At 36.2% G+C, this 12,861-nt stretch overlaps 1 protein-coding gene across 4 annotated transcripts in view; it reads left to right on the forward strand.

Moving 5' to 3' along the window:
• The window catches only part of DPY19L4 (dpy-19 like 4), a 66,462-nt gene that overhangs the window by 10,838 nt on the left and 42,763 nt on the right, over positions 1 to 12,861 (forward strand). For 3 of the 4 annotated variants that reach the window (XM_039216515.1, XM_039216511.1, XM_039216512.1), the window contains 4 exons: positions 2,274 to 2,398; positions 4,664 to 4,754; positions 5,585 to 5,706; positions 5,818 to 5,963. In XM_039216515.1, coding sequence (XP_039072446.1) covers positions 2,274 to 2,398; positions 4,664 to 4,754; positions 5,585 to 5,706; positions 5,818 to 5,963 — 484 coding nt within the window. The remainder of the gene's footprint in view (positions 1 to 2,273; positions 2,399 to 4,663; positions 4,755 to 5,584; positions 5,707 to 5,817; positions 5,964 to 12,861) is intronic. The other variant, XM_039216513.1, reaches the window with a different exon arrangement.

The following is a 12,861-nucleotide window of genomic DNA, read 5'->3' on the forward strand; positions in this document are numbered from 1 at the left end:
AGACATTTATATGTAGGATTTGGTTTACATACTTTTTAAAATAGCCCCTAATAGTTGGGATTAATTTGCCATTATCTATGACTTAATGAAAAAAATAGGATGAGATACATGTTCAGAAACTTAGGAGCACTTTTTTTTTTTTTTTTTAATGGTTTATTTATTTCTAGGAGAGAGAGAGACAGCGTGAGCAGGGGAGGGTCCGAGAGAGAGGGAGTCACAGACTGAAACAGGCTCCAGGCTCTGAGCTAGCAGTCAGCACAGAGCCCGATGTGGGGCTCGAACCCACGAACCGTGGGATCATGACCAAAGCAAAAGTAGGACGCTTAACCGACTAAGCCACCCAGGCGCCCCAGGAGCACTTTTGTTAAACTGCCACCATTGATAAGTTTCCTTACCAGTTTTTTATAGTTCATATTGTGTCAACATTGCTTTAAATGACTATCTTATATATTTTTGCACATATATTTCAATAATAATAGCTAGTGTTTATTGAGCTCTTACTATGTGCCAGGCCAAATGTTTTATATATGCTGTTAAAACAGTAATTTTATTTATTTATCTTGAAATGTTTGTTTATTTATTTTGAGAGCCAGAGAATGAGCAGGGGTGGGGCAGAGAGAGAGAGAGAGAGAGAGAGGGAGGGAGAATCCCAAGCAGCCTCCACGTTGTCAGCACAGTCTGATACAGGGCTTGAACTCATGAACTGTGAGATCATGAGCTGAGCCGAAATCTAGACTTGGGTGCTTAACTGACTGAGCCAAGCAGGTGCCTCTGAAAGCAACAATTTTAAAATGATTGTGTTATACTGATAACTAATATTTGGTCCATTGGATAGTGTTTTTTAAGGATTTTAAATGTAATTCTCAATGACTTACTGATATCTTTTTTTAAAGTAATCTCTATACCCAACATGGGTCTTGAACTGATGCCAGGATCAGGAGTCCCATGTTCTACTGATTGAGCCAGACACATGCCCCAATTTAGTGATAGCTACTTAGCCTGTTTAAGGTCTCTAGTATTATATGAAAACTAATATTTATTAAATAATATTTTGAAAATGGCTAATATTTTAGTTTAGCTAAACCAACAAATCAGCCAATTGAGTTTTACAAACCTGTTAGTCAGTCGGTAACAGAACACTGGGCTTTGGGCCCTTAGCCTTATACCTAATAGCTATAGCAGGACCAAATCATCTGTGTGTAGAAAATCCAAATGTGTTTTATGTTATTTCCTCAAGAAGTAGTCACATATGTAACAGTTACATATGATGTTTTAAATACATAATCATCAAAGAGTATTGAATTATATACATTAAACAGCTATATAGTATGGAAATTATTCCTCACTAAAGAAAAGAATTCCTTGATAAGGAAAAGCTATCAATAATAATTCTGAATGAACCCATATCTTTTCTTTAGATATTTGGTAGTACATTACTTTTATTCTTTCTTTTACTAATAGATTTTAATTTTTGAAACCTGTTTTGATTTATAGAAGAATGGGACAGATAGTGCAGAGTTCCCTTGTTAGACCCTCCCTCTGCCCACACATGCAGCTTTCCCTCTTATTAACGTTTTATATTAGTATGGTATATTTGTTATAATTAAAAAACCAATGTTGATAACACTTATTTTTATTTTTAAGTTTATTTATTTATTTTGAGAGAGAGAAAGCAAGCTAGGGAGGGACAGAGAAAGGGGGGGAGAGAGAGAGAGAGAGAGAGAGAGAGAGAGAGAGAGAATGAGAGAGAGAGAGAATCCCAAACAGGCTCCACACTGTCAGCACAGAGCTCGATGCAGGTCTCAAACTCATGAACTATGAGATCATGATGTGAGCCAAAGTTGGAGACTTAACCAACTGAGCCACCCAGGTGCTCTGATACATTGCTTTTAACTAAACTCCACATTTTATTTAGATTTGCTTAGTTATTACTTAATGTCCTTTTTCTGTTCCAGGATCCTACGTTACGTTTAGTTGACATTATATTTAGACTCCTCTTGGCTGTAGCAGTTTTTTAGGCTTTCCTTGTTTTTAGTGACCTCAACAATTTTGGGGAGTACTGGTCAGGTATATTTAGGATGCCCCTCTCTTGGAATTTGTTATTTTTCTCATTAGATTAGGGTTCTAGGTTTTGGGGAGGAAGAAAAAAGAATTAGAATGCCATTTTTCTCACATATCAAGGGTACATACTACCTTTTGATTACTTTTTAAAAATAGAAGTGCATAAATATAAATATCATCTACATCTGATTACTTTTAATATGCTTTTTCAGATGTATTATTTCAGCGCTTTGCAAAGATTTTCATTGGCTGTCTTGCAGCAGTTACTAGTGGTATGATGTATGCTCTCTATTTATCAGCATACCATGAACGGAAATTCTGGTTTTCCAACAGGCAGGTAAGAAGAAAGAATTTTGAGCATATGGAAGTTGTTTTAGTATTTAATTTTAATTTAAGTAATGTGTTTTACAGGGATCCAAAAAATATGTGTGATAAGTATGAAAAGTGCTTTCTTACTTAACAGCCCTTAGAAACAAAATGGTGTAGAAGCTGTTCTAACACAGTCACAGGGTCAGCCTTGAAAAATGTAATACAATGTATTTCAAGGCCATAGAATAGAAACTGAGGGTGCTTTCCTTCATGCATCTGCTTTACCAGGAGCTTTTGAAGACAGTGAAATGTTACAGAGTTTAGTCAGTCTTTTAGTGTTTTTGGTAGCTTATGGAGTTTACATTTTAGAAACAGTCTACAGAAATTTCAGCAGTAAAATATTTTAATTTTAAGATGACATGATTAGAATGTTTTGGGGGGATTGGAAATGATTAACATGCATGGCAGTGTTTATTAAGATGTCTTTTACATAATAATATGCTTAATGTTTGGTTTTAAATCATGTGCATTCCACAGGCTGTTTAGTAGCTGTAGTTACTTAATTCATAATTTAGCCTTTGAATAGGTTTGTTCTCAGACTTACCTTCACATTCAGATACATCTTTCATATGCATTGACAAAGTTCACAGTGTTATCAGTTGACTCTGAAGAGTTTTCTTCTTTGGTCCAAGCTGTTTTGTAGTAGTAGTAGTAGTCGTCATCGTAGTCAAGCTGACTAAATGTTTTTAAGCTATTGATTGACTAATCCCACCAAAACAGTTAGCTGAATAGTTATCTGTATTGACTTGACAAAAGCTATTACTGTAGGATATTCTATTTCCTTGAAAATGTTATGCAGATTAACTATTAGTAGTTCTCAATACTGGATGTACAATAAACTCATCTGATGAGCTTTCAAAAAATAACCTCCCTCACAGATTCTTGGGGTACTGGGGAGTGTCTGGGTCAGTATTTCAAAATATTTCCAAGTAGTTCTGTTGTATAGGCAGAATTGAGAACAACCAAAGATTTGAAAATATAGAAGGCATACGTCAAGAACCTTGTTTTTTAAAACATTGTGTATGAGCCAGGTACATTGACATTACCTGGGAGCTTTTTCAGAATTGCAGATTCTCAGGCCCTACTTTACAATCAGACTCTGATCAGAGATCTTTTAATAAGATCTTTAGGAGTTTCATATGCACATTAAACCTGAGAAGCATTGATCAAAAGTTTACATCTTTGAAATCTTAGAAACAAATCTGTTTCCTTTCATAAAGAATCATTTTAAGGAAATATATTTAATAAGCTCTAAATGAGGAGAAAAAATTCACTGGTCAGATAGATGTGGGAAAGGTTTTCTCTTTTGAGATTCACAGTACATAATGTATATGGAAACTCCTTTTTTTTTTTTTTTTTTTACAAATAGTTTATTGTCAAATTAGTTTCCACATGTATATGGAAACTCTTAAAAGTCTTGGAATAAAGATCCTATTAATTTTCTTTAATGCTGCCTTTTCACAACTCATTTCAATAGAATTTTTTTTTTTTTTTTTTTAACTATAGAACTCTTTATGTAACACCCATTTATATCTTGGGAAGTTCTGTTGATCAAACTTTGGAGAAGCTGCTCTGATATTTTTTGTATTAATTGGTAAATATTTATGAAAATAAAGACGTTTCATTTTCAAAGACTATACATTTATGAGAGCTTGATTTGTCTTGAAATGCACGGTTTTTCAGTGTTTTTGTAGTACCTATATTTTTGGCTCTGTATAGCCCAATTTTAGGAAATGTAAGATTTACTTAACGTTTCTGAAAGTTAATTTGAAAAGCACTGATTAGGTGTCTGCTGCTCTTGAAAAGTACTAGTTAAGAGCTTGCTGTTCTGGATACATAAGGATGTGGAATAGCAATAGAAAATACTGATTTCTTCTTAAACTTTTTATTATGGACTTTAATACCTCAACCATCATTTTTTATTGCCTGCCTTACTATTTTTGCTGTCCTTAGAATATCTTTTCTGTTTTTCCTTATATGTAATAGGTAAATGACACATGACCTACAATCCATTTTAAAACCTAGGTGTTTCATTTAACTGATTGCCAGATTATTTATTATTCACTTAAACATTAACCTCTTTAATGTGACCACTCATGATTAAAGGAAAATTCAAACATGTCTTTGAATAAAAGGATAAATAGCATTAATTTAGAAGATGAGGAGAGAGAAAGAAGATTGCAGTTGAAAGTTAGGATACTGGTATTTAAATAAACAATTCATTTTCTTTTAGGAACTCGAACGAGAAATCACATTTCAAGGTGACAGTGCCATTTATTATTCTTATTATAAAGATATGTTAAAAGCGCCTTCATTTGAAAGAGGTATGATAACTACATTTGTATCTTTTTAAATTAAACTCTGTCTCCAACGTGGGGCTCAAACTCAGGAACCCGAGATCCAGTGTCATATGTTCTACCAACTGAGCCAGCCATGTACCCCTCACGTTGGTATTTTTAATAACATTTTTCGGGGCGCCTGGGTGGCTCAGTCGGTTAAGCGTCCGACTTCGGCTCAGGTCATGATCTCCTGGTTCGCGGGTTCGAGCCGACGTCGGGCTCTGTGCTGACAGCTCAGAGCCTGGAGCCTGCTTCAGATTCTGTGTCTCCCTCTCTCTCTGACCCTCCCCTGTTCATGCTGTCTCTCTCTCTCTCTCTCTCAGAAATAAATAAAAAACATAAAAAAGATTAAAAAAACCTTTTTTCTAGGGGTGCCTGGGTGGCTCAGTTGGTGCCCAGCTTAGACTCAGGTCATGATCTCATGGTCCATGAATTGGAGCCCTGTGTCAGGCTCTGTGCTTACAGCTCAGAGCCTGGAGCCTGCTTCAAATTCCGTCTCTCTCTGCCCCTCCCCTGCTCATGCTCTGTCTGTCTGTCTCTCTCTCAAAAATAAATAAACATTTTTTAAAAATTTGAAATAACATTTTTCTAAAATAAAAATAGTTCTACTGTGTGTGAGTACTTGAATGTGGAGATTTGTCTCAGAATAGAAGTATAACTTTTTTGTACTTAATAAAGACATTCTAAAAATGAGGCACAGTATATTTTGAGATTTTTCTTAATAATAAGTTAAAATATTTAATGACCTCTGACTTACATGTTTAATTATTTTTAAGCATAATAAATAATCTGGAGAAAAATTTTTCTGTCTCTAGGTGTTTATGAATTGACACACAATAACAAAACTGTATCTCTGAAGACTATAAATGCAGTGCAGCAAATGTCTCTATATCCAGAACTTATCGCCAGTGTTTTATACCAAGCAACTGGTAGCAATGTATGTTTTCTTTTGACTTTAATATTTATTTCCTTACATATTTATGAATCCTTAAAATTATTTAATGTCCTTCTGTCATCTCTTCTCTCTTTTTTTTTTTTTTCCAATTAGGAGATTATTGAGCCAGTATATTTCTATATTGGTATTGTTTTTGGATTGCAAGGAATATACGTTACTGCTTTATTTGTTACAAGTTGGCTTCTGAGTGGAACATGGCTGGCAGGGATGCTTACTGTTGCATGGTTCATTATTAACAGGTAAAAAAATGTTTTCTTTAATTAAGTTTTACAGTTTTTTATGGCTGTGGTATTTGGTTCTAAAAATGCCACCCCCCAAATATTCTACACCCTAATCCCCATGTATGAATATGATGAGATATCAGTCTTGTGGTTATGTTATGTTAAATGGCACAGTTGACCTTAAGATAGGAAGATTACATGGTAGACCTGATCTAATCATATGAGCCCTTCAAAGTGGAGATCTTTACCTTGGGAGAAATGAGAGGTCAGAGATATTTGAAGCATGAAGTAGATTGCTGTGCTGTTGCTGGACTGAAGTATGGAGAAAATGAATTTTGCCAGCGACCAGTGAGTCTGTGAAAGGACCTTAAGCCCTGTGTGAGTATGCCAGCCTGGCAGGTGCTTTGATTTTAGCTTAGGGAGACCCTAAGCTGAGTACTGGGATAGGCTTGTGAGCTAATCTGTGTTGTTTTAAGCCTATACATTTGTGGTCATTTGTTATGCAGCAATTGAAGAATAATAAACCTACCTTGTATCTCTATTTTCAGACATAGTAACATTTGCATATATGGATGTGCTTTTTCTTTCTATTTATTTATTTATTTAAAATTTTTAATTTATTGGGGCGCCTGAGTGGCTTAGTCGGTTGAGCGTCCGACTTTCGCTTGGGTCATGATCTCGCGGTTCGTGGGTTCGAGCCCCGCGTCGGGCTCTGTGCTGACTGCCAGCTCAGAGCCTGGAGCCTGTTTCAGTCTGTGACTCCCTCTCTCTCTGACCCTCTCCTGCTCACGCTCTCTCTCTCTCTGTCTCCTGGAAATAAAAAAAAAAACAAAAAAAAAAAATAAAATAAAATTTTTAATTTATTTTGAGAGAGGGCACAAGTATGGGAGGGGCAGAGAGAGGGAGAGAGAGAATTCCAAGCAGGCTCCACACTGGCAGTGCGGAGCCCAGTGTGGAGCTTGAAGTCATGAACCTTGAGTTCATGATCTTAGCTGAAATTAGACACTTAACTGACTGAGCCACCCATGCCTCTTCTTTCCTCTTTAATTTAAAATTGATGACACGATTTCATGAAAAGAAGGAAAAGACATCAGATATATCACTATTTTTTTTTTAACATTTATTTATTTTGAGAGAGAGAGTGAGTGTACACAGGCACATGAACAGGGTAGGGCAGAGAGAGAGGGAGAGAGAGAATCGCAAGCAGGCTCCACACTGTCCTCATGGACCGCAACATGGAGCTTGATCTCACAAACCTCAAGATCATGACCCAAGCCAAAATCAAGAGTCAGATGCTTAACCGACTAACTACCCAGGTTCCTGAGATATATCACTATTAAGTTAACCACCACAGATAAGGATTCCATATTAATCTATCACAGACTGCTTTGAATTAGTAAATCCGTCCCTTTTGGTGATCCACACAGCCTCAGTTCTTTAATAAAATAAAAAGAGAATAAATAATGGGGTTTCTTTAAAATGGAGAGCTGATTTGAGACATAAAAATTTTCTTGGCATTGGTCAGTGTCAAAAATTTAATTCTGAATGATGGGTATTCTTTCACTCCATAGCACTTTTCTCTCCTAACATTCATCATGACTAAATTTTTATTTTTTTATTAAAAAATTTTTTTAAAAACATTTATTTTTGGGAGAGAGCACAAGCAGGGAAGGGGCAGAGAGAGGGAGACACAGAATCTGCAGCATAATCTGGGCTCTGAGCTGTCGGCACAGAGCCTGACATGGGGCTTGAACTCATGAACTGTGAGATTGGTGCCTTTATCATGACTAAGTTTTTAAAAATGAAACATTTCTCCTGTTACAACATTTTCTTTTGGCAATTGCCAAGTAAAAAAATATGATATTTTCAAGTTATTAAGACTCAGCATTAAGGGCTATATCTCTTACTGAGTTTTGTTTATATTTAGAGTCACTTGCTGCTGATAGTTTGATATAAAGCATATTTTAAAAATTTTCCTTAGAAGTTTTTAAGTATAGCTTTTCAGCTTTATGGCTTAAACCTATTTCCTCTTCTTTTTTTAATTTTAATTTTTAATTTTTTTAAAGTTAGCTGTGCGCCCAACATGGGGCTTCAACTCACAACCCTAGGATTAAGTCATATGCCATATTGACAGAGCCAGCCAAAACCCCTAAACATATTTCTTCTTAAAAACAGGGATGAACCAAACTTCATTATTACAAAAGAAGTATATATATGTGTAGAGAATTAAAACCAGCAAAACCAAAATAATAACTTCACATTCCCACCACCTAGAGATCAATCACCGTTATTTATACCTTGGTATCTATACTTTTCGATCTTTTTCTATGTGAGTATGTATGTGTATGTAGTGTATGTATGTATTTGTATGTGTATTTTTTGGTCAGAATGAGGTATATTACACATACTGTTTTATATGCTGCTTTCTTTTTTCAGCAGTCTACCTTTCCATTTCAATAACTTTTTTTTAAGTAAACTCTACGCCCAACGTGGGGCTTGAACTCACAACCCAGAGATCCAGAGTTGTGTCCTCTACTGACTGAGCTCCTCCATTTCAAGAACTTTTTTTTTTCAAGTAAGCTCCACACTCGATGTGGGGCTTGAACTTATGACCTTGAGATCAAGAGTCACATGCTGTACTGACTAAGCCAGCCAGGCATGCACCCCTCAATAACTTTTTATCTTAACCTATTAACCGTGTTGACCTTAGAATACCCCAAATAAGTGGTTTATCCAAACCAGCATTTAATCCAAGACCACATACTGCATCTGGTTATGTTCTTTAATTGTCTTTTTTTTTAAGGTTAAAAAAATGTTGATTTACTTTTGAGAAAAGAGGAGGGTGGGGATATGAGAGAGAGAGAGGGAGATAGAGGATCCATAGTGGGCTCTGTGCTGAGAGCGGAGAGCCTGATGTGGGCTCAAACTCACAAACCTGTGAGATCATGATCTGAGCCAAGGCCAGATGCTTAACTGGATGCTTAACGTATGCTTAACCACTGAGCCAGACAGGTGCCCCTCCTTATTTCTCTTTAAATCTAACATAATCCCTTTTTTCTCTTGAAGGGAGTAAGTCAGTTGTCCTACAGAATGTCCCACCTTATGAATTTCTCTTCTTGCTTCCTGTGGTGTCATCTAGCTTTTCCCTCTATTTGTGTTTCTAGAAGTTCTATCCAAAAGCTTCATGAGTTCAAGATAGATGATCCTAGTTAGAATATATCATAGGTGATATGTTTTTTATGTTTCGTGATATTAAAAGTTACAAGGTATTTATTTGGCCTACCCCAAGTGAGTCTGAGATTGACTGCTGTTTTGGAGGATGACAGACTTCTTCATTGAATAGTGTGACTAGCAAATAATCTGTGTGGTGTTTTGGAGCAAAAATGAATGTCCTTTTCAATGTTAACTATTTACCTAAGGGTTGTAACTCCAGTTGATAATCTGCCAAATCGGTAATTACATGATGGTTTATTAAATTTTATTTTTCCATTTTGATTAGCTAGATTCTTCATTCTTCAAAAGGTAAAATTTTTCTTTATTAACCAAGTTCTTTGGTTACCCTTAAATTCAGTTACTATTAGAAAGTCAGGGAGCGCCTGGGTGGTTCAGTCACTTAAGCATCAGACTCATGATTTCAGCTTAGATCATGATCTCATAGTCATAGGATCAAGCCCTGGTTGGGCTCCATGCTGAGCAGCTCCACGCTAAGTGGATGGAGCCTGCTTAAGATTCTCTCTCTTTCTCTCGCCCTTTCTCTCCCCGACTTCCTCTCCCTCTGCCCCTCCACTCATATGCGCACGTTCACGTGCTCTTTCTTTCTCAAATTAAAAAGTCAAGTCAGATCAATACTTAAATTCACTTTACCTATTTGTAAGAAATTGTGTAGTAGCTGTCTCAGATGGTCATAAAACAACTTTTATGGTGTTCTCTTTTTTAAGCATGTTTCTTTCTCTACTTCGGAATTTTCGTTGATTCAGTAGGGCTAAATCCATTACCATCATTGTTTTTTTGCTCAAGTTGTCGTAACTTTGGTTAATATAAGTCTTTTCGGGCTGACTGCTAAATTCGTTTAACAAGTCTTCATTAATCTCTGAAAGCTTTCTTGTTTCTTGGCTCAACAAGGTGAGCAGGCTCACCTTATACCTTCCCTGTGAAAGATTGGGAACTGGCCACTTCCTCTGTGGGGCCATTTCCTTTTAGTAGAGAACAGTGTTAGAGAATCCTGTGTGGATGCTAGAGAGAGAAGGTGATTTTTTGTCAGAAAGTGTTATGTCAGAAACAAAATATTTTAAGTTGCCATGTACTTTTCTAAAATTCTATTAGAGTTCATTATTAGAAATTTAATAGTGCACTCAAAATATTTTAGAACTAATAGACTAGGTCTAGAAAGTCTTGCTTTTTACAATGAAATGTATTTAGTACAAAACTAGCATTATTTAAAATAATAAAAGGATTGTTTTCTTTTTTTTTTTAAATGTTTTATTTATTTCTAGGAGAGAGAGAGAGAGACAGCGTGAGCAGGGGAGGGCCAGAGAGAGAGGGAGACACAGACTGAAACAGGCTCCAGGCTCTGAGCTGGCAGTCAGCACAGAGCCCGACGCGGGGCTCGAACCCACGAACCGAGAGATCATGACCCAAGCGAAAGTCGGACGCTTAACAGACTAAGCCACCCAGGCGCCCCAAAAAGATTGTTTTCTTGATTAAGTGATGTATTACTTATTGCTGCATACCAAATCACCCTAAAACTTAACAGTCAAAACAACAAACATTATGTCACACAGTTTCTGATGGTCAGGAATCCACAGTGGCTTTGCTGGGTAATTCTGGTTCAAGGCCTGTTATGAGGGTGCAGTCAAGAGTTGTTTAAGGCTATAAACATTTGAAGGTGTGACTGGCCTGGACCATCTACTTCCAAGCTCATTCATGTGACTTTTTACAAGAAGCCTCAGTTCTTTGCTGGTTGTTGGCCTGGAAGATTTTAATTTTTCAACACCCGAGCCTCCCTGTAGGGCTGCTCACAACTTGGCTGCTGGCTTTTTCTATAGTGAGTGATCCAATGAAGTGTGGAGTGAGTATGCCTTAGTGCAAGCCAGATCTCTAATAACAGAAATGATATGATATTACTCTGCCATATTCTTTTTTTTTAATTTTTTAATGTTTTTATTCATTTTATTCATTTATTCAATTCATTTTATTCATTTATTCATTTCATTTTATTCATTTCTGAAAATTTATTCATTTATTCATCACCCAGATGCCCCTACTCTGGGCAGGTCAATATTCTTTTGGTTGTGCAGACTAACTCTGGTGCTTTATGGAAAGTAATTACATAGGGTAGTTAATACTAGGAGGCAGGGACTGTTGCAGACCATCTTGGAGACTGGCTTCTATAGGCAGTAAACATTTTGTTTTTTAAGTAGTCTCCATGACCAGCATGGGGCTCAAACTCATGATCCTGAGGTCAAAAGTCCCATACTCTACCGACTGAGACAGCCACGCACCCCAGCAGTGAACTTTTAATATTCATTTTGTTTAATTTCTAGATCTGTCTTTATCTTCATCAGAAATTTGAAGAGAGGAAGCCCAGGCAATTTTTCCTTGTAAAAATATGACATTAAATAATACGAAGATTCTTTGTGAAAAGAGTATTATATTTTATTTTTAAAGTTCACTTATTTATTTTGAGAGAGAGAGCATGCAGGGGAGGGGCAGAGAGAGAGGGAAAGAGAATCCCAAGCTGGCTCTGTGCTATCAGCTTGGATTGAGCCACCCAGATGCCCCCCAAATAGAGTGTTTTAGAACTCTTAGAATTGTAAAGGAAATTGTCTTATTTAATGATACATTGTATCCTGGGTAGCTAGAGCAAGAATTAGGTAGAAAAATTGTGATATATTCTGCTAAAATGTATCTTTTGGCAATTAAAATATTCTTAGCAAGTAGTTTTTGTTTTGCATTTCATTTTTTATTGGTATATATTTTATACTGGAAAATATATTTTAATGCTATGAAAGAGAATTTGCTTTTTTTTCACTCATCTGTTTTAGAGTTTATATCTGAATGCCTAGAAGAGTATAAAAAGGTATTAGTCATTCCATTATATTATGATTATTAGTAATGTTCTTAATTGTATTTTACATTATTTGTTTCTTAACACCAGAAGGGAAAGCAGGATTGTCAAACTGAAAGATGTAGATACACTAGAAAATCTGAGAAAATTTTAGGAAACAGCATTGTATAAACAGTAGTGGAGGAAAAATCAGGGGTGAATGACTCCCTTTTAACAGACGTTATCACCAAAATAACCCAACCAAAACCAGGCTTTACATATAAACATTATGAAAGATTCCTATTGATCTTCTCATCTACAAATATATACCAAGTTATCACTTTCAGTGAAAACATCTTTATATTTGAAGAGCAAAGAAGAAATGTGTATGATTAAAAGTGTATATTGGGTGGCTCAGTAACTTAACTGTCCAACTTCGGCTCAGGGCATGATCTCGTGGTTTGTGAGTTTAAACCCCACATAGGGCTCTGTGCTGACAGCGTAGATCCTGGAGCCTGCTTTGGATTCTGTCTCCCTCTGTCTCTACTCCTTCCCCACTAATGCTCTATCTCTCTCAAAAATAAATAAACAACAAAAAAAGTGTATGTTAAAGTTAGTCTTTGGCCCTCCCAAATAGTAATTGTACATTGGTAATAATAAAGAGATTAGGAGCAAGGTCACGTACATGACCTAGAGGCACAGCTAATAGAAAATAATGGTAACACATGATGCTAGTTCTGTTGTAAAGTTGTTGGTATACTCAGAATGCTCATGGAGGTATAAGCTTTTTAAAGTTTAGGTGTTAGTCTTTCCCAGGAATACGATTTTATTACAAGGCAGTAATTCAGAAAAGGAGGAAAATAATATGAA

Source organism: Hyaena hyaena, unplaced genomic scaffold, assembly GCF_003009895.1.
Source record: "Hyaena hyaena isolate Hyena2069 unplaced genomic scaffold, ASM300989v1 scaffold_635, whole genome shotgun sequence".
Classification (NCBI taxonomy): Eukaryota; Metazoa; Chordata; class Mammalia; order Carnivora; family Hyaenidae; genus Hyaena; species Hyaena hyaena.